The 27,150-nt window shown below is 36.4% G+C and overlaps 1 protein-coding gene across 1 annotated transcript; it reads left to right on the forward strand.

Annotated features, from left to right (window-relative positions):
• Positions 1-413: 413 nt before the first annotated feature.
• On the forward strand, positions 414-25,116 carry KRT23 (keratin 23). Its single transcript, XM_058184016.1, has 8 exons — positions 414-919; positions 9,325-9,407; positions 12,347-12,503; positions 20,252-20,413; positions 21,028-21,153; positions 23,167-23,387; positions 23,941-23,963; positions 24,806-25,116. The coding sequence occupies exons 1-8, from the start codon at positions 506-508 to the stop codon at positions 24,904-24,906; spliced, it is 1,287 nt and encodes a 428-aa protein (XP_058039999.1). The 5' UTR covers positions 414-505; the 3' UTR covers positions 24,907-25,116.
• The last annotated feature ends 2,034 nt before the right edge of the window (positions 25,117-27,150 follow it).

The following is a 27,150-nucleotide window of genomic DNA, read 5'->3' on the forward strand; positions in this document are numbered from 1 at the left end:
GAGACCCCTTCCTTAAAGCATGACACCAGGAAATCCAATGCTTTTTAAATAGCTTAATTTAATACAGAGTTCCTGTGATTTTAAGAAACCTAAAGCAGAGGCTGGATTGTTTCAGTTCTACACCGTACCCCTCCTTTCACTGGCCACACCTCACTGATAAAATGCCAAAGAAAGAAGTAGGAGAAAAAAAAGGCAACAGAGAGAAAGAGAGAGAGAGAAAGAAAAAAAACGAAAGCTTTTACTAGGTCCCTTTTTCAAAGAATGACAACAATTGTATTTGCCGGCTAATCAGGCTTTTCAGAATTGACCAAGAGGAAACAACATAGCTGGTGATGACACAATCCTTGTTGGCATAGCCACTTAACAAGGTAACTCCCACAGGAAAGACTTTAAAAGTGCTTCAGGAAGGTTGAGACATTTCTTAGGCAGTGCCGGTGAGTCAAAAAGGAGAGAGGGAAAGAGACAGAAGTGCTGGTAGTACAACCAGGTCTTAACTGACATCAGGATGAATTCTAGCCACGGCTTCTACCACTTTTCCTCTGGCTCCCTTGGAGGAGCCACAGGATGCCTTCTCCAGCCTATAGGTGATTGCTACAGAACTTCAAATTTCCATGGAATAAGCAGCAGCCTTCCCATGCCTATATCCTTTGGAAGCCCTATCTGGCTGGCCTCTGATGCTGGGACAAGCTGGGGAGCCTTCAGTGGGAGTCAGGGAAACTTCTTCATGGGAGGGAACGAAAAGCGGACCATGCAGGACCTGAATGACCGCTTGGCTTCCTACTTAGAAAAAGTACGATCTTTGGAGGAAGCCAACACACAGCTGGAAGGTTGCATTCGGGAATGGCACCAGAAGAGGTCTCATGGCACCCAGCGGGACTTCAAGGACTACGAACAAAACATCTCAGACATGCATGAGCGGGTAAGTCAGCAGAAATGCTAACTGTTCTATTTTCTTCTCCAAATGATTTGATTCAACCTAGCTGGATGAATTAGAAACCGCTGGAATATTGCAGCCAAGGGTTATTTTTGTTGAAGTCATGTTAATAAAATAAAATATTGCACACACAAAAAAGACGTGGATTCAGAGAAGAGCAAAAGTTGAAGAAGCCTTAATATAATGATTTTAAAGTGTAAGCACAGACTGAAATTCATCTAATTATTATTTCTCCTGGGAACAGAGAGATGTTTACCTTTTCATGTAATATTCTACATGTGGATGTTAGGCTCTGGGGCACCAATCTGAAAAGCACATTCATATTTTATCTAGTATTTAATTACAGCATTTAGTTTTATATACTTTTTCTAAAAATAACAATGGGAGCAAAGAAAGGAAAAAAACACTTGCATTCCTTGCATTGCAAAATATTTACTGAATTTTAAATAGAAGATATTGCCATTTTTTCTTTAAGTTTTTTATATAGAATGTACCTATTTTAAAACATAATCATGAGGTGACCCATTTGTATCATGGTTTAAGCATAGACTTCCTTAACAAATATTGAGAGTAGATATATGAATGAATTCTAAATCCCTGTTAAAATCAGTTAATGGAACAGCCACTGTCCTTTAGATGTGTTATACTAGATTCTGTAAACACATAGAAGAAATGAAGCCATGCAGATTGCCTGTGCTGTTCTCTTATCCCCAAGATACTTTGAATGGAGGAAACCTCAGGTGGGTTTGTTTTCATTGTTATTCCTTTGTAATTTAATCACTTAAATACAAAAATGCCAAAAAAAGCCAATACAGTCTAGGCTGCATTACAGAGGGATAGAATCAAGATCATGTAAAGTGTATCATCAGGAACACTGATAAAGTGGAGTTCCATTATGTAGAGAGTTTTGCTTGTATTTAGATCAGGGCTGGCTATGCACATGTTTTGGTCCCTGAGACTGGTATCAGTTAATAGGTCAGAGAGTTTAAATGTAGAAATACAGGCATGCAGTCAAACAAATCTTACAATCATAGAACAACATAAGTAAGGTGAGATAGAAACAATTTGTAAAGAACCAAAAAATATTAAAATAAAAGCTACACAGAAATTAAAAGGCTTATTTTTGAATTAAAAAAACAGTACACATACATACACATACACACACATATTACGCACACACACATACACACAGAGATGTTTTAATTAATAATGTACACATTTGCCCAGTTCATAAACATGAAACTCCAGGCAACATACAACCATAAATCAAGTCAAAATATCCAACAATGAGAAAAAGGTCAATTAATAAAAGTAAATCATTGAATTAGGGCATGAGGTTTTGTTTCCTTTGTTATCTATTTGCATTTTTGTACCAGTTTTATATCTTTGTTAGTTAATTGACTAAATAAACAAAAATTATTATTCTGCACTAGTGGCATAAGCACCAACACTCAAGGATGAGACAATCTAATTTCCCAACAGAGGAGACATTTATGGTTTCAAAATCTTTTTGAAGGTTAACAAGGTCAGGGATAAAATCTCAGCATGTACTCATCCATTGATTTTTTTTTAATCCCATTCCCTCCTAGGACTACTGGGAAAAAAAGAAAGATGGACCACTTCCCAAATTAGTGATTTGAAGCAGATTCCCTGAGATTATGGGAAAAATCCATAACTCTCCCCTTTGGAGATTGCTTGTTTCCCACAGTAAAAAATCAATGATTTTAAACAACATAAACCATAAGTAATGGTCAGGGAATTATGCTGATTTGTTGATTAGAGGCAAGGGCAGGTAAAGCTGTGGAACTTTTATGGCTGAGGACCTATGACACATGTGCCTCACTTCCTGTCTTTTACCTTATTCATAATACAAATAGAAGCCCACTGCAGATCTCTTCACTCAGTGTAAAGTGTTTGTGAAAACTGTGATGGAATACATGCAGCCACATCCAAATACACGTAATGCCTGAATAGAGTCTTGAGCAAACAACCTATATGATAAACAGTAGTGAAACATTCCAAGAAAATTAAAAAACAATCCAGTGGATGAAACATATTGCACTGGAAATGATCTTGCTCAATTCATTATATTAGCAAGCTGTGTTGAGAAAACACAGGAAAAAAAACAGATTCTTTAAATTATCACTGGAAAGTTCAGCATTGTTTTACAGGTCTCACCACAATGCAGGCATAATTATTAGCTGCATCAGGTGCCAGATGCCAGAACAAACAGGAAGTGCAGATGATGGTTGGAGTAGGTGTTGATGCTCTGTGCCTATGAACTAATTAGTGGTTCTATGGTGAAGAGGGAAATCTTAGTCCATCACTATAGTTGACATAAGATACAACTGCAGTTCTGCACAGCTTTAATAAGGAGGAGGTCCATCTTGTCTTTTGCCCAAAGATGTTGCAATACATATAAAAAAAGAGCAGGGTTTGTTTGTTTTTTGCATGGCTGCAACATTTTTAACTCTCTTTGTAGATATCCCTGCCTTTGCCTCAGTTTATTTATTCTTTTGCACTATTCTTGCCTCTTGTTCTGAATATAGCACAAACATACATCTGAAGCAAATTGCTGCATACTTTGAAAATGAATGTTCAGTTATTATTTTAAAAATATATTCCTTCTTCTAAGTAAATGCCAGTGTGAAATTGCCAGAACCGCTAACTATTGCTAGCTGTTCAGGGGTGGGTTCTATTTATCTTTACTACCAGTTCGCAATGGGAGCGTGTGCGTGCGCTTGCTCTGCTCACACGCATGCTTCTGTGCATGCGCAGATCACCCATGATGATATCGTGGTGGGTGGGCAGGACCTCCCCCCAATTTTATTACCGGTTCTATAGAACCGGACCGAACTGGGAGCAACCCATCACAGTAGCTGTTCTATCCTCACTTATCTCCAAGCTCTGGTCCAATATTTATCTGTATTAGGGATGTTAGGGACAGGAAGACATTTCATCATGTGAGCGCCAACCTAATTTGAATGGTACCCTATTTATAAAAATGAATCACCTCTTCTGGTAATAACAGTCAAAGGAGTCCCATTATTATTTGCCCATGTTATTATTATTGCTTCTTTTTATTCACTGATCCTTTTTCTTTTTTAGTAATTGTTCATCTGCCATTTATCACTGTTGTCTCTCTTTGCTAATTTTAGGGCTGATCAGTCTCTGTTGTTATATGCATATATATGATATGTCTGTTCTCAACATACTGCTTCTTTGTAATGGGGAAACAGCTTTAAAAAAAACATGGCTAAAATGAAGTGTTTAAGATGCAAGGACTTTCATACACCCTTTAATTCACTCAGCATTAGGGCAAGAAGAAATGAGGTTGGATTATACTGTAACATCCACCAACATAATTCATGCTTCCTGGATCTAGATGCAGATTAGAATAAAGCTGGGGTATTTTTTTTTTTTAATCCATGTTTTCTTAAACACTGAGATTTATTTCTTCAGCAAGAGTTAAAACAATTGGAAGAGTGCAGTACAAAAATGCAACGCTTTCAACATTAAGAAAAGGATGTGCAAATTTGTATCTTGGGGGGCGGGGAGCACATGAAAATGCATTCAAATGATTTTTCACACTTTGGTAAAACCAACCGTAACTTATGTGGATATGAACTTTATGCCAAAGAAACAAGAAACATGGCAAAACTGAAACCGACAGGAGTGTTTAATCTTATGTGACAGGAGTTTTGAAATCTCCTTTGTGGAGATTGTGGGGAGATAAGCATGTAGAAGGGTTTGGTGGGTGGGCAATTTTTTCATGTGCTGTATAATTTGTGCTTAATATTTTTGTTATACAGAACTAAGCAAATTGTAATAAACTGGTAACAATAAGATTATTTTTGAAAATGTTTTCAAATGCCTTTCTTAACAAAGGAAAATGGTATTCCCAAAATGGATATTTTAGAGGCAAATGGAGTCTAATGATAGCAATCAGATACAGGAACATTTCCTGCAAATGTTTGACATCCTCATAATTAAAAAGGAGTCCTTGTTCTCACAAAAAATGATAGGGAACATATAAATCATATCCTCACATATCTTCAAGCTCAGGTCTAATAAGACTTGTAATAAAACTTTTTTCAGCTAGGTAATAATCTCTATAATTAATTAGAATAATAACTTCTAACCAGTGATGGGATTCAGCCAGTTCGCACCACTTCGGGAGAACCGGTTGTTAACTTTCTGAGCAGTTTGGTGAACTGGTTGTTGGAAGAAATCATTAAGGCACAGAACCGGTTGTTAAATTATTTGAATCCCACCACTGCTTCTAACTTCACTTTATTGTGTCTGATGAGTTGGTCTTTGCATAAAGTTGCAGTTTAGTAATGAGGAGTAGAGAGGCAAAACTGAAGTCATTTGAAAAAACTTTGAAACATGAATTTCAGCAATGCTACATCCAGGGCTAGATAATTCCAACTGCACAGTGATGTCCCCTTATCTTTTTATTTTATTTTATGGGATTAGAATTGGATAGGAAAAATAGTACCCATACATACCAAAACAATGTAGATATCTCTTGTGCCAACATTATCAGCATAATTTTCAAAATTCACTTGGGTTTCCAGTTGGTCCCGTAGACATTCATAAAATTCAAACAACTCAGTTCTTTATCTGGAAAAGTGCTGATGTGCTGAAAAAAGTCAAGACTATGGCAAAAAAAAAAAAAAAAAAAGCTAGAGAGGATGGTGGATTGTTTATTATCTGATAAATGGAAGTTTTTGAATAGCTATACCTATCTTGGCACTCATTTTGTGAGAATGCCTGTAATCTCATTTAAATTTTTCAGTGGGTCCAAAAAGGTTGCCTAATATTGGATTGGAGTGATATGATTCTGATCTCAAAAAAGAGGGCTGGACATTGTTTCAGTTTCATGTTGGACAACTCTAGAACAATTTTCAGGACATAGCAAACACATCCAGTGTCAAGGACCGGAACCAAGGAAAAAAACATTTCAAGCTGTAAATCACCCTTTCTTGACATTCCTTGCTTTATTTTGCCTTCAGATGACTCTGGTTTTGACCCATCTACTTGCATTGTTAGATGGAGTCCTCTCTGGCCCGTGATAAAAGGCAAGATAATAAGCCACACAGTTATAAATGATGATTATTTTTCTGTAGTGGAAGGAAAGAGAAGAGGATGATCAGCAACAAGATGCACAGAATAAGTTTCAGTGGCAATGGTTGGAAAAACAGAAAGACTAGGTTAGGCCTGTCATGAGAATCTATATGATTGCTAAGAATGAAAAATGACTGGATGGCGCATAAATAATTAAGAATGTAGTTATCAATTAAGTTATTCATTAATTATGTAGGTGTGCTTTGTGGCTTCTATACACACCTTTAAACCAAACTATGCATGTACCCAATGCAGAAGTTCTCAAAAATTAGTTTGATTTTATTCCAGTCTTACTACCCTGTCATGAGCCAGTAAATATATGCTCCAGACATTCTAGTTGTAAAAACTCCTCTTTGTTTTATTATAAACTTAATCATACTACTTAAATAGGATAGTAGTTCCTGTCTTTCCTTGACTGAATGTCAATATAGACCCTTCCTGTTTGGTTACCACAATGAATTTCCTGGAGGAAATACTAAGAAACAATTCCAGAAAAGTAGGTACTCACACCCAAGACTTGGGCCATTTCTTGGCCTAGAGCCTATTCTTAGTCTTACATCTGCTGATATGACAGGTGCAAGAAACAATTGCACATCCGCCTTTTCAAATATTAGCATGTTTATGTTTGGTAATGTTGTGGATAGATTCTGTGATATGACAATGTACCCTTCTTCTACTGTGATTCTGGGAAGGGAATCTGAATTAATGGATAAACAGTCCATCACAAATACACTAATGGAAGTAAGGAATATAATTCATCCAAGACAGTGTTCTGTGAATCAAGATTTCCATTTTAGTGAGTCACTTTGTCTTAAGAAGATATTCACCTTTCAATATACTCTTGGAGGGATTTTCAGCTTCTTCTGGCACATCACAGAGGATTTACATAATAGGTGTTTGGCAAGATATTGTCTCAACATCGCTCTAAACCACCCATAATCATAGCACCAGCCAATTTCCTTTTGACGTGATTCATGATGAGTTTTATTTCCATCTGGGTATCTGAAAGAAGTTTCCCCAGGTCAAAATGGTTAATGACCCTGTCAGTCAGGGGAATGAGAAGAGCAAGAGGAAAGACCCCTAAAATCCTTGGCTTTGTTTAATTCCACTGGAGATATTCCCTAAGCAGTTTTGTTGTTGTTGTTGTGGCAATATGTGTGGTATTAGGATGAGAAAAAGATAAACAGGTGAAGTGAGTCTTTAGCATAATTTGCATGTATGTCAGTGTAGCAAATGTAAGAACTTGACATTTAGCTTAAGGAATTTCATCTAGTATGATTGGCTATATGCCATGCTGACTGAAGTCTAAGTAAAAAAAAAAATTAGATGCTTTCTTAACCTGGGATCCAAAAATATAGGTTTTAAGGTTACAGTTGCCACCCCTTTTTATTCATAGTATATCAGTTTTTAATGAAATATTACTATACACATTTCTGAACATATACTGATCATTAGGGGCTCCAATATTGAGAGTTATCTTGCCTATCTAAAAAAGTATATTTCCTGTTTGGTGAATGCATTTCCAGTAGAGATTCTTTCAAATCTCCGATCTTTTGGAATGCTTTCATTCAAGGGTAACTTCTGTTCCTACCCGTAATTTAGATAACTAGAAATTCAAAGCTTTTTCTTTTGTAAAGACATAATATATAATTATTGAAAGCCTTTGAGAATCATTATATTGTAGGGGTTTCTAATACAGCCCTTGTAAGTGGGTGAGATTTACTATTCTGCCAGGAAATAGCAAAGGCTAAATTCACAGGATTTTAAAATTAAATTTAAACACTTTTTAAAAAAGAAGAAGAGAGATTCATAGGACTAAAATCTCAGAAGACCATTAAATGTTATGAAACATTAATGCCCTTATCTAAAATTTTGCAATGTATTGAGTTTTAAAACTAATAAATCTCCTGATCATCTCCTTTAGGTTATTTAAAAATATTTTTTTCATTGTTATTTTGGCACTCACTCACAGTCAGACTACTGGTAGCCGGGAATCTCTATTATTATGCAAATTTGAGACAATTTTTTTTAATGAAAATATCACAACCGTTTCATAGTTATATGCAGCATCACAATGCATTTAATAAGAGAGATGGAGCTTATATTGTGATAACAATGCTTTTGCCCCATTTTGGTACTCTAACCCCAACCCTGCAGATGCCTCTACATTGCTGCCCCTGTGCTCAGTGCTTCACCTGCTTTCCAATAGTCCTGCTGGTTACTGCTATTGCTTTCAGGATTATGGCTTGACTAAAATTAGAAGGGTAAATTTTTCTTTAATTTTAATTTCCTTAATTAATCTTCTCACTAATAGGCCTAGATCTTTCCATCCTTCACAAAATTTTTCTCAAATCTTGTATTAGTTTCCATTTTAATATGAATTTATCCAGCATGTGTATCACAAATCAGTACACAAATTTGAACATATTTGAAATATTGCATCCCTATTACAATCAGTTATTGGAATGTGTGTAGTTACGCTTCACTATTTGTGCTTTACTGAATTTTGTGACAAAGCTCTTCAGTGGAAAAATAGGTTACTGAAAAGCATACATGAATCACATGCTGGAAAAGTTGGTAATGAATAAAAATATTAGTATTCATAAAACATGAACATTCTTGATGTCTTAATGTTCATCACATTCCAATCACAACCAAACATTAGCAGTTGCTTGCAAGCTTTCTTTCATCTGTTCTTATGGTGGAATACAATATTATGCAATTGCAATTAACATGTTTACCTTCCAATTATAATGAATATTTGACAGCTGGAAGAAGAACATTCACATCTGAAGCCAACTAAAAGCAAAACAAGAAGTGCTGAAAAGCTAATACATCCCAGCTTTGCATTTTGAGTTTCAAACTCTAAGCAAGAAATATATTCTCACTTTTTCTTTCATTTTTTTTAAAATAGAAAAATGAGAAAATACTGTTGTTTAACATTGATATGGTTATATGCAGGCAGTGCACAATCAAATCAATTAAAAACCCAATGACTACATTGGCATAATGTGCAGTTTAATTAATTTTAGCATGTTTATTTTAAGGCTAGCTGTATTTGGCACATCCAGCTGGTTTGGTTACATTTTGGTTCAGTGTATTTGCAAAATCAAGGACTGGGCTAATTCAGTGACTAAATTAACCCACAAATGCATTCCAGAGGCAAAAAAGAAAATATAATTCTCTTAGCCTACCATAACACCAAATCATGAAACTTTTAGTCTACCTCCACAGTGAGATTAATATTTTGTTATTTACAGATTGAGACTGGACGGGTTACCAATGCAGGCCTTGTTCTACAGATTGACAATGCCAAAATGGCAACAGAGGATTTCAGGCTCAAGTAAGTCTTTCCTTGAGCTTCTCATCTATTCTTGGAAGCAGATGCAGACAAAAATGCAAAACCTGACTCTGATTCTTAACAATCCAAATATGACTAAAAAGATTATGCTTCAAGAGATTGAATTTGATTAAAATCACAAAGGACAGTATAAGGTATACCATCTGTTGTTTGATATTACATTCCAAGAGATAAAAGGTTAGTGGCCAGCAACTATGCTGCTCTGGAACAAAATCTTGGGTTGAGAGGTACCATAATTGCTTTTCTCTTTGCCTCTTACTCACTAGCAGGTAGGTTTATGAATGATGAAGATGGATGTTTTGAACTATTGTGCTGCCTTTTCTGGATGCCAGGGGAGATATCAGGAATTATATAGGCAACACAAATTCTCATTTCCTCTTCTCTTAAAAAAAGATAATGACTGCTTATTTAAGGTGAAACATTATTACAACCATGTTGACAGTATTAAGATGATATATTTGAGAATCATACAACCATAGGTTAGGTTTACACAATATGCTTAGACAAGTCAATTAAAAACATTATGCTTACAATTGCACAACATGTATTCCTTTTCTTTTTGTTTCTGTTTTGTCCTCTTTTTTTTCTGGCTTGGCCTGATATACAAGTACAGCCCTTTTGGTTAATGTATGATTAAATGTACTATGTGCGGCCAGTCATCAAATAAATAGGTTATATTATATGGTCATACGCTTGGAAGAAAGTTTGGAGTTATCTAGTCCAATTACTTGTCCATGAAGGTTCTGAAATTCAGGTTTATTGTTACATCTTTGAGAAATGACTCTCCAAACCTGCTCTCTATTTAGAAAAACCCACCATTTCCTAAGAATTGAATTTGTTGTGCCACTAAACAATTTAATAGAATTTCTCTGGATGTTCAGCCAACTTTTGCTTTTAATACAAAATGTGTCATGGATTATATGCATTCTTCTAGATTCATATTTTGAGTAAAAATCTGTGCCTAGACATCATCAATTTCTTCAACCAGATTTCAACCAGCTTCTTTAATGCAGGGGTCACCAACCTTTCAGACCTCAGGGACCACTAAATTCATAATTTTAAATCCCATGGACCACTAATATGATCTGCCGAATGACCAGCTGGGTGGGCATGGCAAGAAGGTCATGTGAATGGGTGGGTGTGGCCAACTCAATGTCACTCACGTCTAGGGGTGCCTTGCCAGCCTCTACTCATTACTCCTCACCTGCCTGCTGGGCTCTTTAGGGCCCCAATGGGAAGCAGTTGCTGGAGCTAAGCAAACACCATGAGAAAGAGTTGGCAAAACAGCTGGCTCAGTTCAAATTGGATCTGACCGAGAAGGAGACTCAGCAGAAGCACCTTACTGAGGACTACAAGCATAGGCTTTCCAAACAGAGGGAAGACCAGCAGGAGTGCAAGGCCAGGTACTGGTGCCTAGAGGCTCAGCAGGCTGAGATGGTCAGCCAGTTCAAGGCCATGATGCAGTCCCACTGGAACGAGGCCCTCTGGCTCTTTGCCACCAGCGGCTCTTCCCCCCAGCCTTCGGCCAAAACCCCACACCAGGAGGCTGAAGCAGACCCCAAGTCAGAATTTCTGCCCCCTCCGACTCATGCAAGAAGACCCCGAAGGGGGAGACTCTCTGTAGCAACATGAACGTTCATTACACATATCTGTAATGTGTAAGGGGCTGTATTTTCAGGACCCCTGATTTAGTACAATATAAAAAATGCAAATAATTTTTCTGGGGACCACCAAAAATTTCTTATGGACCACCAGTTGGTCGCCGCTGCTTTAATGGATCTATCAAAAAATTGTCTTACATTTTCCTCAAGCTAATTTTAGTGTGCAAATAGTTAACCCTAATACAATTTAATTTCAGTGCAATGAAAGTTGTACAAGGTAACACTGTGATGTCCTGCCCAGATTAAACTACAGGAGCACAAAATTTTGTCTTATATTCACTCAGACGTTGACTACTCTAGTTCAGCCCTGCATGGACGAACCTTTCTCTACCTTGTGTACTCCTGTTGTGTTGGACTCTATTGCCATAATTTCCACAATTCCCAATTTAGTTGCATGACAAATATTAAACATTTGGAGAGCTATCAAAGGCTAATCTATTTTGACTGGCAGTGTTTTTCAGTACATCCAACTGCTGCAGTGTATCATATTAATCTGTCATGAGAAGTGTATGTTCATGTTCTATATGAATGGAAGTTTATAATAGCATGACACACAATACTTGTCAGGCTTTTTGGCAGCCTCCTACAATGGAAAGTGATTTTTTTTCTAAGTATAGTTCTGAATTTCTCAAAGATCTGTTGAGATAAAAAGAGGTGGGGTTACAAGAATTCCAGTAACTGAACTATTTTCAATTTAGAACCAATATATCATCATGTATGTGAAGTTGGAGTTATTCTCATTTTCTTTCTATCGGCCTTCCTGAGATCTGAGAAGGAAGCTAGTATCTATACCAATAAGAGAGAAAGTATTTATAGAACAGTTTCCTGTATCCTTATCAGTCTGGAAAAAAACTCTTAACAATACTTTTGAAATCATGATTCTTCTAATGTCCAGAATAAAATAATAATACAGGCAACCTTCTCACCCCCATTTATTCACCAATTTGTCTATTAAATTTGCATTTCAAATTAGTTAGAAAGCAATCCTCTGGGACTAACTGTTGCTTTCTGAAAAACAGCAGAGTGTTTAAATGTGATTAGAAAGCTTCTCCATAATTGTGCTTTTCAATAAATGAAAATTATTAATTGAAATTCAGTGAAATATGAATGTCAATATATTTTTAAATGGTGGAAGATACATGCTTCGGAGACAGAAACAGTAATCATTAGCAAGCCATAATTCTAAAAGTTGTAGGTTCAATCCCAAAATGGAATTGTTGTCTCCTTCATTCAACTATATTACTTTTCTCTTTGATTAAGATACGAAGCTGAAAAAGCTCTCCGGCAAAATGTGCAAAATGATGTTGAAAACATCCGTAAGGAGCTAGACAACATGACCATCATAATAACTGACCTGGAAATGGAAATTGAAGCTTTGCGTGAAGATCACATACTCAAAAAAAAAGAACATGAAGCGGTAAGACAAGCTTCTTCTCTTTCTCCTAGTCATGTATGCACCTTACCAAAATCCTGACCATCTCCTTTTCTGTATAGAAACCAATGTTGATAGTTCATGCTTATTTTAATTATAAAGTTAGAATAATAGATGTTGAATAAATCTAATGAAGTGCATCCCAGGATAGAAATATAATCTGTTTTGAGGACTGAAGGTTATGATTCAATATAATTTCTCTTTTGTGAATTTTGTCTCTCAAGCCCAAAAAATATCACTGCAGTTTTGGGACTTCTTAAGCTGATCTAAATATATATATATAGGTTGCCAACGAAATAAAGTGTTTACTTAAAACAGCAAGGATTAGAACCACTTAGTTTTGTAACTCTAACCACATCTGAGCAGACAAATGTTTAATATATTTAAATCCTGCCAATCCCAACACTCTGAATTTTCATTGTGCTTGTATAAGCCAGCACAGCATTCCTGTAGTTTGTATAGGCTAAAAGCCTTTATGAATCATGCCAAAGGCCCATCTCACTCAACCTTTTCTTTCCCACACTAGCCAAAGAGACACAAATCTAAAGCACTTTTCTATTTAGGTTCCTCAACAAATATCCCCAAGATCAGAAATAATCTGAACTCATTAAGGCTTTGTCTAACCTCCTTTTAAAGTTAAACTTATTATCAACCATCATGGGATATTGGTACAGAGAATTCCATAGCACAATCAGCTATTATGAGAACGACTTCCTTTTTTTGGTCAATAATCTTCCATTGATCACTTCCATGGGATATTTGTTGACAGAAAAACATTTAAAATATGACAGAGCAAAGACAAATTATCCCTATCCATTTCCCCTAAACCACACAGAATTTGGGAGTAAGGAAGATATTGTTTTACACATACTTGTTGCATTTAATTTCCTTTTAACTTGCAAATGATAACCCAATAAAGCTGAGATCACATATGTACATAGTGCTGTTGGCACTGAAAAGAAGGACTAGGGGAGACATGATAGCAGTGTTCCAATATCTCAGGGGCCACCACAAACAAGAGGGAGTGAATCTATTCTCCAAAGCACCTGAGGGTAGGACAAGAAGCAATGCGTGAAAACTAATCAAGGAGAGGAGCAACTTAGAACTAAGGAAAAATTTCATTTCATTGCTGCATATTTCAAAAACATACTCCAGCTAACATATATTATTACAAAGTCCTCATCTAAATGCCAGACTTTTAAAATTAATGTCCATGCCCCTTTACTGGGTGGGGAGGAACCATTTCTTCCAAGTGGAACAGTTTCTGATATAAACCGCCACAGATGAAATACATCAGTTGCCCCATTGAAACTCTAACGCTAAATCCCACAACTAACTTCCAATAGGGAGCACCATGAAAATCAGAAAAGAAGTAAGAGAGAGTGTTGCAAGAGCTGATGCTATTCAGTGCTTCAGAAATACTTTTAAAAAATTGTATTTCGTTCCTCTCATTATGACAATGCCTCTGAATTTGGGGGCATTCTCAAAACTCACTGATTACAGCTTCATTTCCTGAGGCAGCAGTTGAGGAGATACTGCAATGCTGGGAACTTCACCAAACCAGTTTAGCGTGCCTTATAATTAGATTGTTTACATAGTAATTAGGTGTTTTCATCCAGCTGCTCATTTGGTAATTATATAGAACCTTTACATTTTCTGGATAGATATATATATATAGAGAGAGATTTCTTTTGTAAAATGGGCAATTTAAACAGAAGGAACACTTTCAAATTGAGAAGAGGAAGTCTTCCTTCTCCCAAAAAAAGAATATTCAAATTCTATTTCAGTAAGTATTCAGGACTTCCAAAAGCTGACTTAACTGTGCATCAAATAATTAACACAACATACTTCTGGGCCAACCCTAGTATTCTTTCACAAACAGAAATATATCCAGCAGAAAGAAGTACACTCTTGCATCCTAGGCTCTCTCTGTTTCAGATCTTCTCATCCAATTGCCTTGCTTGTACAAGGCCTGGCACAGTGACTCTGCATGTGATTGATATGTGTGTCATCCTCACCATCATAGGCATCTCCAGTTAATGTCTCTTTGTGTGCCAAATCACATACCTTCATATCATCCCTTCTCTTCAATTTTTTGTCTGACATTTTTGAAACCTCACCCTTGAAAACAAACAGCCTGACTCAGATCCAAATTTAGCTTGTGCAGAATAGATCCATAAAATTAACAGGACAGCTAAATTATCTCTAATTTAGATCTGATTAGTTTCAATAGTCTCCTCCAAGGATGTCTAACTGAGGAATTCTAGGATTTGAAAAGCAAGCATTTTAAAACTGCTGAGATTGAGAAACATTGCTGTAGAGATATGTGAATCAGACTTCAAACTGATACTTTAACTAGAAAGAAGAGTCTTGCTTATGAAGAGTCACTGTCTTTTCATTACAGATGCTAGAAGAGACTTTAATAACAAAGGTAACTACAGAGTCTAGTACTCCAAGCTACCATATATATATATATATAGCCATCCTCAACTTTAGAATTTATGTGTCTTTAGGATGCCTTTACATCCTAATCAACTAAGTGGTGCATGTTTTCAGATTGAGATGTGATTATCACTACTCTAACAGGACCTAATTGACAAAATGATTATGGAAAACTGCAAAAAGGAGGAGGAGGAGGAGGAGGAGGAGGAGGAGGAGGAGGAGGAGGAGGAGGAGGAGGAGGAGGAGGAGGAGAAGAAGAAGAAGAAGAAGAAGAAGAAGAAGAAGAAGAAGAAGAAGAAGAAGAAGAAGAAGAAGAAGAAGAAGAAGAAGAAGAAGAAGAAGAAGAAGACGACTATCAACTTGAATATAGCTTGAATTGATTACAAGAAGGCATTTGACTCCCTGTCGCAAGATGCATAATCAGGTCCCTAGAAATAAAAAGTTAGTAGAAAATACCAAAAGGTTTGTGAAAGATCAATGCCACAATAGAAGACAGAGTTGCTGGTTAATGATGAATACATTGGGAGAGATTAATATCAAGAGAAGAATCTTTCAGGGAGACTCAAGGCTCATTTAGAGTTGCCTACAATTGCCCATAGCCGTTGCCACGTACCTATGCTGCAAAGGGGCTGATGGGTAAACAGAATTTGTAGATGTCTACAGATGGGCTGATGCCCACACTTCTCAACTCCCATTGTGCAAAGGTGTGCAAAGGTATGCGCTGTGTGCTGATTGTTGATCTGACTTCTTTGCTTTGCTGTTTGAGGACCCTCTAGCCAGAACATTAAAATTTGCTAACATATTAAAAAAACGCCTATGCAATGATCCCCGAATGGCAGATGTATACATTCCTTCATGCAGTGCTAAAGAAATCTGCTCAAACCTTCATTCTCACTAATACTGTTGTCACTGCACAGATTACTCTGTCAACAATATTGTAAGGTAATGGCTATCAAAAACATCTTATAGGCTATTCTATCTACTTCATATGAACGTTTTGAAACTTTATGAAAAAATACCACCCAAAATAGAATTACTGCACAACACTATCCCTATATACTGCTAAGATATTACAGTGGAATTTGGAATGTGTCACCTTCACCATTAATGGGAAAATAGTGAAATAGAAGAAATCAAGATGCCCTATGGAAATGATATCAAGAGTCTCAATTATCACAATCACTCCAAATACATGGGCATCCTTCAAGCTGGGAACATTAAGCACACTGAAGTCAAGAGAATGTTAGAATACATCATGAGAGTGAAGACCTTAAAGTCCAAATTCAGTGAAGGAACACCATCAAGGCAATTAATATCTGGGCAATTCCAGTCATTAATACACAGCTGGAATAGTGAACTGGATTCAAGCTGAACTAAAACCCTAAATAGGAAAACCAGTTAAATAATGAATCATATCTTTCATCCATGCAGCAACATTGATAGACTCAATTTACCAAGGAGCATAGATGGGCATGGAATGTTGCAAATAGATCAGACAGTTGAATAAGAAAAAAGGGCATTGAAGACTAACTGAAGGACAGGGGAGAAGATACACTGAAGCTAGTATATCATAAAAGCTTACTGAGCGCTGGAGAGCCAAAATGGCCTATAAGAAAGACCAAATGAAGAATAAAAGAGACATGATGAGGCAAAGTATTATGTAGGCATGTACATGTCTAATACATTAAAAAAAATAGCAGGGCAAGCGAATAATAATAAGACTAAGAGCAGTAAGTTGAAGAAAGAGACAGAGGGGCAAAGTCTGGCTGCAGAAGATTAAGCTTAAGAATTAAATTCATACAAAGCCAGAATTGAGAAGACAGTAACAGAAAGCAAATGCCATCTCTGCAAAGATGCTGAAGAAAACAGTGACCCACCTAGCTAACTCTGCAAGTAGATTGTACAGATTGATTACAAATAATAGTATGACAAGTAGCAACAATGATGCATTGGAAGGTCTGCAAGAAATACCATTTGTCTGCAAGCAAGAAAGAATTGGACCACAAAATAAACAAAGTAATAGAAAAGAAAGAAGCTAAAGTGCTCTGGTACCAATATGCTTTGGTGCAATCCCAAAGCATCTGGAACGCCATTTGAATACCATGTGTACTGATAAAATCGTCATCCATTGCAAAAGGTAGTTTTTCTTGGAACAACTTATATCCTGCGACAATATCTTTAACGCTATCAAACATCACCTTGGGAAGGACTTGATATGAGCCAAATTCAGTCTAAATATCTAGCTGACTGTCTAAATATCTGGCTTGAACTAAAAACAAGCAGCAAACATTCTACTCACACACATAAGTACAACAGGTCTGAAGCTATAAAAGGCAAAGCAAATTGCATTTAAATATCTTTTGCAAAATAATTAATCAAAATAGAGGAGATTTAAAACTGATTTCCTTATCTCAGTGAGGGGTTATTAGGGAATATGGAAGGAAACATTTCCATCCTTAGTTAAGCCTGAGTTCATTTCTTTCTTCTCAAGCTAAATCTAGTCAATTGGTCAACTTAAGAGATATCTGTGTCTTCCTCAGTCTCAGGTCATCTATCAGAGATCTGGGAGTTTGAGATTTCAGTGTAGTATCTTAGTTGTTCATAGCATTGCACTTTTCTGGATAGAGTTCTGCTGTTATTCTTGGGATCTGTTGGAGCCACTCTCCCAGCTTAGGAATCACAGCCCTAAGTGCTCCTACCACCACTTGGTCTCCTACCATTTTATATCCTCTCTATTTCTCCTTCAGGCTTTGGTATTTCTCCAGCTTCTTGTACTTCTTCCTAGTGTTGCTGTCACTTGTCATTGCTACATCTATCAACACTGCTATCTTCTGGTCCTTGTCTACTACCACAATGTCTACTTGATTGGCCAGTACCACCCTGTCCATCTGGACTTGAAAATCTCACAGGATCTTAGCCCTGTTATTTTCTACAGCCTTTGGTAGAAACTCCCATCTGGACTTGGGATGGTTTAATCTATACATTGTCAGGTGTATCCTGTTCTTGTCTACATCTTATATCATCACTACCTGTTGGACTGCCTCTGAGATCTCTCTGCACGGTCTACACTTTAAACCTTGCCTAGTATGGTATACTCCTGCTTCAATGGGATCTAATGCTTAGTGACTACTCTTGTGCTGCTATATTCAGTGCCTCAATGATGTCTTTTAGTCCCACTCTTTTCAGTCACTGGTATATTCCATATATAGATATATGTAAGTCTTGTGTCACTTTTAAATGAAGATCAGAATCCTGTTTAACCAGCTAGAGATCTGGAATAGCGTGTTCTGATGTTTCTCCAGGCTAATATCCTGGATTTACTCAATTACTTTTTAATAGGCAGGAGTATAATTCAGAGACATAGCTGTGAGTTTATGCTGAACCACCCTGGCTTAAAAATCATCTGTCTCTTCACTCTCATCCCCACTGTTTATTTGCTAGCCTATCAAAGAAAGTTTTCCATGCTTAATTTTATTAATTGTACCTTATTAGCTCCTTGGGAAGTCTTTGTGTTTTACTAAGATGGGACAGTGTATTTCAGGAAGCAGGCAGTAATGGCTACCACAGACAGTAAATCATTGAATCATATAATCTCAACATTGTGATTTTGAAAGAAAATTTCGCATTGGTCTTTCTCTTAATTCATATTATGGATTGCAGATAGCATTTTCATCTTACAACTTTGGAAAAACCATAGAAAGAGAAAAAAAGTTGGAAAAACACTTCCTATTAATTGATGTTTGAAGTAGTGCAACCTTCTCCAAGTTGGTGCCTTCTTAGAACACCAGCATTACAATGCCAAAATTCCTGACAATAGAAACCTAGAAGAATTTCTAGAGTTTACACTGGCTTTTCTTGTATCATTGAATATGGTGCTTCAGTATTCATAAAGAACCAGGTCAATATAATATTTTACTTTCATATTTACTTAGGCCCCTCTAAGGAATCTGAGGAACAAGTTTCAGTTAAACCACAGTAGTTGTTACAACATTTCAGACCCTGAAATTGATTAATCTCTGACAGAATATAAATCACTAAGACAAACTGGAAGAGGCAAGCATGCCAGATCTTCCAAGTTTCCACGAATAAACTGTTTATCATGCCAATATAACCTGGAGCATGCCTGCAACTATATATTTTTCCCTAAAGGAGAAATATTATTTGACCTTAAAAAGAAACTGTGTGTCAAGATTGATGCAAAGCATTTTTCTATCTTTTTAATTAAGGCAGTTTCCAGGGTTGCATTTTAAGTTCTTAAAGTTTTTGCCATCACACCCTCTTTAGTATAATCTCAATGTATACATCTTCCCTAAAATCCAAAACTAAAATGAACAGATAAACAACTTTGGAGAAGGTGGATTCATTATAACAATGGTACAACTAAAATACAGGTAGCCCTAAACTTTTGATCATAAGTTAGCTTGGAGTTACAGCCTGTTGTTGTGGGGCGTCATGAGACTGTGCCTGATTTTATGATCTTTCCTGTGATGGTGAAGTGAACATGGCAGTCATAAAGCAAATGTGATTGTAAAGTGAATGTATGGTCATAAAGTGAATGCAGATATTTGAAAGGCAAATGTGTGTGGCAGTTGTAAAGCAAATCCATTGTCTGCGATGGTTTTTGTGGTTTTTTTTGCCAGAAACCAGAAGTAAGCACCGATTTCTGGCAAAAATATATTGTAAATCACAGTCAGGTGACCAGAGGACACTGCAATGCCCATAAATGTGGGCAAGTTGCAAGCACCCAAAATTTAATCATGTGACTGCAGAGGAGGCAGCTATTGCAACTTTGAATCTGAGGCATAAGTAATGGGAAGGTCTGTTGTAACTTCAGATGGTTACTGCGTGACTGATCATAAGTTGTGGACTAGCTATATTCTTTGTACATCCTCTGGACTCTCCTGCACCTCCAGAAGAGAGATACAGCTCACAGTGTGGAAAACCTTGCGCCAGAGTACATGAACACAAATAACTAGAGCAACAATTACAAAAGAAGAAATCCTGGTGAGGTTAAATGCACCAATCAGAAAAGAAGAATGGAGGTAGGATAGATCACAAATGCAAATCCAGGATATAGCAGATGTGAGAAAAAGAAGCAACTTACATTAGAATTGGAAAAAATAAACTTCTGATATCACAAAATCTTTTTATAAATATGCAATGTTTGAAGCCTCCCTCCATTATTTGCCTCCCTCCATTATTTGTTGTTTGCCTCAGATAGCAGAATACTTTTATTATACATATTCTGAAGAGGTTTTGCTGAGGTTTTTCTTCATTTTTTTCATATACAGAATATGCAGGCATATGGCTCACCCAAAGACTTTAAAGTGAATGTGAAGGTGAACAAAGCTCCACAAGAAGATTTGTCCAAGATCCTGGCAGGGATCAGAGCAGATTATGAAGCTATAATTGAAAAAAATCGCCAAAGTCTTGATTCTTGGTTCCAACAACAGGTATCCTTTCAGAAAACAGATGATACAAAGGTTTCACACCCATTAGAAATGTACAAACAAGATAAGATATGCAGAATTAAGAAACACCACTTCTTGATCTAAAAGAAAGCCCTCTCACATGACATCGGCTCTTCCTAACATTTAAAGCTTCCTCTATAACTTAACACTAGCAAATATCAATATGCCGATGTCCAATTTTCATATATTCCATGTGCATATTGCATAAAGACTATTATAGTACTGAGAAATTATTCTGCCTTTTAACTACTAAGTTCTCCTTGAGATTGTTGAAAGACAGTTTGCTTTCAAGATTTATTAAAAAAAAGATTTGAGGCAAATTTCTCATGGATGGAATATGTATGCAACTGAAATTATTCCCAGAGCTGTACAAACCATTTCTGTGGCTGTTGGCAACCTCTCTGAATTTTCACATTTTCATTTAAAAGAAGACATCTTGTAAGAACTCCTGTGATGGAGTTTCTCAATAGGAGTGCTGCCATCACTCATAGCACAGAAATTACACATTTAGTGTCTTGCTCTAAAACTGTGTGCAGAATTCATTTTTGGCTAGGTTTAAATAATTCCTTCATTTAATTTTTTTTATGTTCACACAGATCGGAAATGTATCTTCAGAGGGGCAACAGGACCAGGAAGAACTACAGAAAAGCCAGAAAGAAATCTGTGAGCTGAATCGCATGCTGCAAACCCTGGAAATTGATTTCCAGACAGAACTAAATAAGGTGATACCCTTAGACAGGATTATTCTTTTCTAATCTTCTAATTCAAACATGACATCTACCAGACATGTTGAGTACAACTCTCATAATATTTATCCATAGTGGTCATTATGGAAGTTGCAATCTAATATATCTGAAAACACTGCTTTGGTAAACATTGTTGTAAACTTAATCTGACCATCCATATTGTACTTTGGTTTTCCATACAACATTTATGGTTTGATTTTCCTCAGAATCTGTAGATATGGTGGGGGGGGGAGAGCAGATATTTTTCAATTAAATGCATTACAGTTGCCTGGGTGGATCCATATGAATGCCTTCAGTTGGATCATTTATATCCAGGTGGTATGCCCTTTTTGTCTTTAATTGCAAGGCAAGTAAAAACAGATCAAAATCAGATCAAAGACCATCAAACAGTTTACAGCCAGCAGATGCCTTTAGAAGTTCAGAAATAAGACATACAAATGAAAGCCTTCCTATGTTTGTCTCAGCATTTGATATAAACAGATGCAGGGCCTATGAACATGGACAGCCAATATAGTATAGTGACTAGTTCTATCCTTAGCTATCATGGAATTTCACTCGATGACTTTGGCTGGTCATTCTCTCTCAGTCCAACCTACTATTTTGTTACTACTATACCTTCTATAGATTGTTACTATAGGAAAAAAAAGAGGGGGTGGAAGGGAGAGCTATGTATGCCCTACTTGAATGAACGGAAGAATATCAGTATAGTAAGTAAATAAAACAGCATTGTCAGTTGAGAGGATTCTGGTGAGATGGGCAGTCAAATAAATGTGATCAATCAATCAGTCAATTAATCAGCAGCATTCTTAGAGCTAATCTATCACCTTCATGGAGAATGCAATTAACTGGATAATGCAGTGTTATGGTACCATGGTAGGGTCTCTGTATCATTCTTAGGGTAGGTAATTCACAGCTCTCGAGATTCTGATCTGTAGCATATTTTTATCCTTATACAAATGTAAGTTCTAAAATAGGTGTGCAACTTGCCTTCTGGGAAATTGGTGACCCCTTCCCCATCCACCAATGCTAAAGCATAGAGGAGGTCTAGTTCAGCAAATGTGGGGGTGCGTGGTAGGTGGAGGCTGGCAACATAGCTTGCTCATTCCTGTTGAAACAGACCTTTGAATACCATAGTACATTTTTTAAAGTGTCTGGTAGATCCAGAAGCAAGAAAGTCCAAGATGTACTTTTTACTTTCCCTGCCATTTCATTGTTGCATGACAGGCAGAAGTCTCACTGGAAATGCTTCTACTGTTGTTGGATTCAGATTTCTGCTATAAAGATTTTACAGCTGAATGGATATAAGCTTTTAAAGAGCCCCAAGTCCTTTTAAAATCTTAGGATTTTAAAGAGAGAACTATTCTGAGGTTTCATTCTCCCTGAAAGAGATATCCTAGAAAAGTCGGAATTTGCCTTTTCTGGGTTAAATGCACAAAATATGGTGATGTAATTAAATTGCAGGGAAGTAAAAGGGATTCTGTACAGATACTATAGATTGTTACTTCAGTTTTCTTATTATATATTAATCCCTCCTGAGAAACTGAACTGTCATGAAAGGACTAATAAAATAAAATATTCCAGATACTGGCCTGGGGCAATTGTAGGCCACCATAAACACTAAGCGGGAAAAAGAGGGAGGGGAGGGAAGATAATCATTCTCTATAAGCAAAAAATTGTGTAATCAGACAATGATTAAATCATACCAACACTAATTAACATGGCAGTTTGAAAAGACAAGTTATTGCTTCAAGCACTTTACTTTTTAGATTTAAATAGAGAGGAAAGGAAGCCAGAATAGGAAGGGAAAAGTAAATATCTCTCCACTCCGCATAAATAATAATAAACCTATAGATAAAATATAAATATATGATTTCAACAGTGCTGCAGACAAACAGTTTCATTTACACAAATCCAGCAAATAAGGGTATTTCTTGGTTTCTGTGCTGCAGAACACAGTTTGAACACTGTTGGCATGTTTCATTCTTTCAGAAATTTGCCCTAGAAAACAATTTGGGAGAAACCAAGGCTCGCTATGGTTTCCAGCTTCAAAGTATCCAAAACCTCATCAAAAAATGTGAAGAAGAGCTCAGCAAATTTCGACATGATATCAAGTGTCAAAATAATCAGTACAAGGTCCTCTTCGGAATAAAAACACGTCTGGAGAGGGAAATTTCTACCTACCGCCAGCTTCTGGATGGTGATGTTGATGGGTAAGACACAGTCAACCTCAGGCAGAAAAGGGAAAAAACAAATTTATAATCTAAAAATTGAAGCTAGTGAAGAAACAATTCTGAAAGCAATTTGCAGATCAAAAAACACAGGTGGGCAAATGCTATCCTTTCCAAGTAAAATGCATTCTGAAGGACCACAACCCTTTTTCATAGACCCCTGTGTAATGACCAGGCTCCCAAAGAATTGCCCAAGTGTTCTGTCAGAGGATTTTGGCATGGTGAGTCAGTTCTCATGAGATTTTAAGGCTTTCTTCCTGTCACAGTTGATATATTTCTTTTAAAGGGATTGCTATGTTTGTTTGTTTTTAAATTAAGAAACATTTTAGAATTAGCACTAATTTTAAAAATAGCATAGAAGTAATTTCCAGCCTGGAAAGAATTGTGTTTTTTGATGCAGCTATTAAGGAAAAGAAATTACGGCTTTACAATACTTCAGATTTGAAGCAAAAAGGTTCTTTGAACAATCTTAAAAGTGACATGGAACAGATTTGTACAGACCACTTTTATTGATATTGCTTTTATTATTTCACAGGAAGACCGGCACAAGCCTTAGAGGTAAATATAATCTAGATTCTATTTTTGTAGGAAAAGTCTCAGACAGCTTTAGAAGAGGATTAGTACATGGATGTAAGATTAAAGCTATCATCAGCTGCCAATCATGATGAATATAGCTATTTCAGGATCAAAAGTAGCAAGCTGCAAAATACCTGTGGCTGGAAACCAAATGTGATGATATGTGGGAATGAGCTTGGGAGACAGAAGGATGAACTGCTGACTAGACAACCATCATGTAAAAGAGATCTTCCCTCAATGTCTATGGAGAATCTCAGTCATCCAGGTCATGGTTGTCCCAAAGGAGCTTTTTCAAGAGGCAACTGAACTTTGTCTCTTGTCTAGTTGGCTTTTGAAAAAGCACCTTTGAGAGACCTTTCCTAATTTTAATAGAAATAGAATAAAAATTTAAATAGTCCAATTAGAGACACAAGAATGAATACTAGCTCTATCTTTATTGTATTAATAGAACCTTGCAAGATTAATGGTATTCCTACAGTTAGCCGTTAAACCACTGTGAAAACAGGATGTTGATCAATATGTTTTTTCATCAATCCATCATGGTTCTTTTTATAGCATTATATTATCATTAGCAATCTATTCATGTTCACAGTTGGGTAAAATAGCTCTCACAACTACATGCATCCTATAGTATTATGATTGTGAGATGCAAACATGTTGCATTTCCAATCTATTCCAGACATTTGGGTTTGTGTCTGCATTTTGTTGTTACATTTCTACAACTGGGGAATTACCCATCATACCATAGCTTAGACTCAAGCATATTTACAAAATTAATTGTATAATGCTGCTTCTCTCCTAATACATGATCAAATTTCTTCCAGAAAACAGATCAAGCAATCAAAACCTGAGGAAAATTGTGCAAGAGACTGTGGACGGAGAGGTAGTGTCTACACATACTACTGAGATCAAACGGCAGGCATGATTTCCAATGTGAAGGAAAATTTACTTATCTGCAAATCATATACAGATTTGATTATTTAATGAAAACAGTTCTATATATGTTCTTTGGGGATCCTGAATTCTTTTTCTCAATCTTTCATCTATATGTAATTTAATATGAATGCAAATAATTCTCCATCTTCTGTTGTATCATGCTTCTTTAAAACCTCAAAATAAATAATAATATCATTAATTTATTCTGGTTCCCAGTAATTGGAGTATCTAAGTTTGACCATCAAAGAACTTTCCTCATTCCATGAGCAAATGCTGCATAATTGTATCACTAAAAGAGTATACCTGGCAAGTTATTTATGACTAGAATATCTATAGAAAAGTAAGGTGTATTACTTGTCCAAAAATTTCCTAGACATGATTAAATTTTCAAGTAGATTCAAGAGAGAAAATTTGGTAAAAGGTTGAGTGATTCTGGAGGTAGGGCTGTTTTATAATGACATAAATGCTGAAATGTGGTAAAGACAAATCAATTGAACTATGGATGAAACTAATTCTGGCACATCCATACATATATGAAGCTAAGAACTATCCACTACAGATACCTTAATAATGGCTGGGCCTCTATATCCAAAGAACAATAAGCAGTTCTTCTGTAGTAACCTTTCTGATGGTCATCTTTCTTGCCTTTTGCTGTTTCCAATTGCTTAATAACACATGACACCGAAGCTTCATTAGCAGGAACTGCCATTAGAAGGAGAAAAGTTTATCACCCCCCTCCCCTCCCAGAAGATCAGTGGGGAACTACTGCCCAAACACAGGCTTCATAGGGATTTGTTGCATAAATCAAATGTCTCGCTTAGATGATTACAGCATACTGCATATGCTCCTTATACTAGTGATTATTTACACTTTCAAAATAGCCTACACATGAAATCAGGGAATTTTATGGATAGCTGGAGAATGTGGAGGTCATTTAGTTGTATTGAAAGCAGGATCTACAATGTAGGATGAAAATGCAACATTTCTGAAAATGGCCATCCAATTTCCAACAAAGAAGGGCTTTCTAAGCCCTCTTTCAAATAATTCTTAACATAAATGACCTTAATAACTTTTTAGAGAGAATGCAACTCCTGAACTTCCAAAGCAAATAACCTTTTTATTTTCCCAAGAATTACCACAAAGGCTTGTTTTAGAAAGAAGCCACCCTGACCTTCCCCCTTTTATCATGCTGTGGAATAAAATCATTTTTATGCCCCTCCCAGAGTTTGGGAGGGAGAAAACTAGGGTTCCATGGAAGCTGGGTTTATGGTTTTTAAAGTTGCCCATAAAAGGACAGCAAAATGTAGCTCCAGAAACCAGTTCTTTCACTGAACATGTCAAAACCAGTTCATGACTGCTAGTTGCATAAGGAAGATTCCGAAAAACCTAGAATGGATTACCTAATGTTTTCTGGGGAGAACTGGTAATACCAGATAGATAAACACTGGGTGAATTGATCTATTATTTCAGATTAATACCCAGAACCTACCCATTCAGGCAAATTAAAAAGGGCCTGGTTTCCTAATGCTGTAACATATACATATACATATACACATGCTGTTAAAAGAAAAATAATGGCAAAGAAAGAGCATGAGACTATAAGGCAGGTGATCAGAAAGTTATATTACTTATCAGCAGTTCCCAACTTTAGCACCTCTAGGTGCACGAAGTCCAACTCCCAGAATTCAAAGCCAGCATGGTCATTGCCAATAATTGTGAGAGATGAAGTCCATACTTCTGGAGAGCTTTCTCAAATCAAGCAAGAATCTATTTTAAAAAAATACCAACAACTTTATATTGGCTATAATGAATATAATAAGGGCATGACGACATCAGTAGTGATTAGACTCTAGAAAGTTATCTTAAAGAGAGATGTCAAACTTATTTTTTTTCTTCCAGTTTCTGATTTTCGCAAATCTGGTTTACCCAACTAGGCATTTTTCTTTTCAAATCACTTTATTCTATTTTTTGTGTATGAATTTGGGAGTGGATTGCTCCGTACACATTTTGCTTATAGTATTTCCTGAATAGATTTTGAAAAAAACTTTCCCTAATATAAAACAGGTTATCTAATTTTTATGAATATGTCCATTTTTATACATATCTTACCAATATGCACATACCTATATACACATCATAATTATATAGACACATATGTACAAACACAGATGCACACACTGGAAAATTAAACAACCCAGAATGATACAGAATGTGGCAATGCAGGCAGTGTTGA

This window comes from Ahaetulla prasina, chromosome 4 (assembly GCF_028640845.1).
Source record: "Ahaetulla prasina isolate Xishuangbanna chromosome 4, ASM2864084v1, whole genome shotgun sequence".
Classification (NCBI taxonomy): domain Eukaryota; kingdom Metazoa; phylum Chordata; class Lepidosauria; order Squamata; family Colubridae; genus Ahaetulla; species Ahaetulla prasina.

Coding starts and splice junctions, on each gene's coding strand:
- KRT23 (XM_058184016.1), top strand. CDS start 506: ATGAATTCTAGCCACGGCTTCTACCACTTTTCCTCTGGCTCCCTTGGA. Junction 20,414..21,027: donor ATTCTTGGTTCCAACAACAG/GTATCCTTTCAG, acceptor ATGTTCACACAG/ATCGGAAATGTATCTTCAGA. Junction 23,388..23,940: donor CTGGATGGTGATGTTGATGG/GTAAGACACAGT, acceptor ATTATTTCACAG/GAAGACCGGCACAAGCCTTA.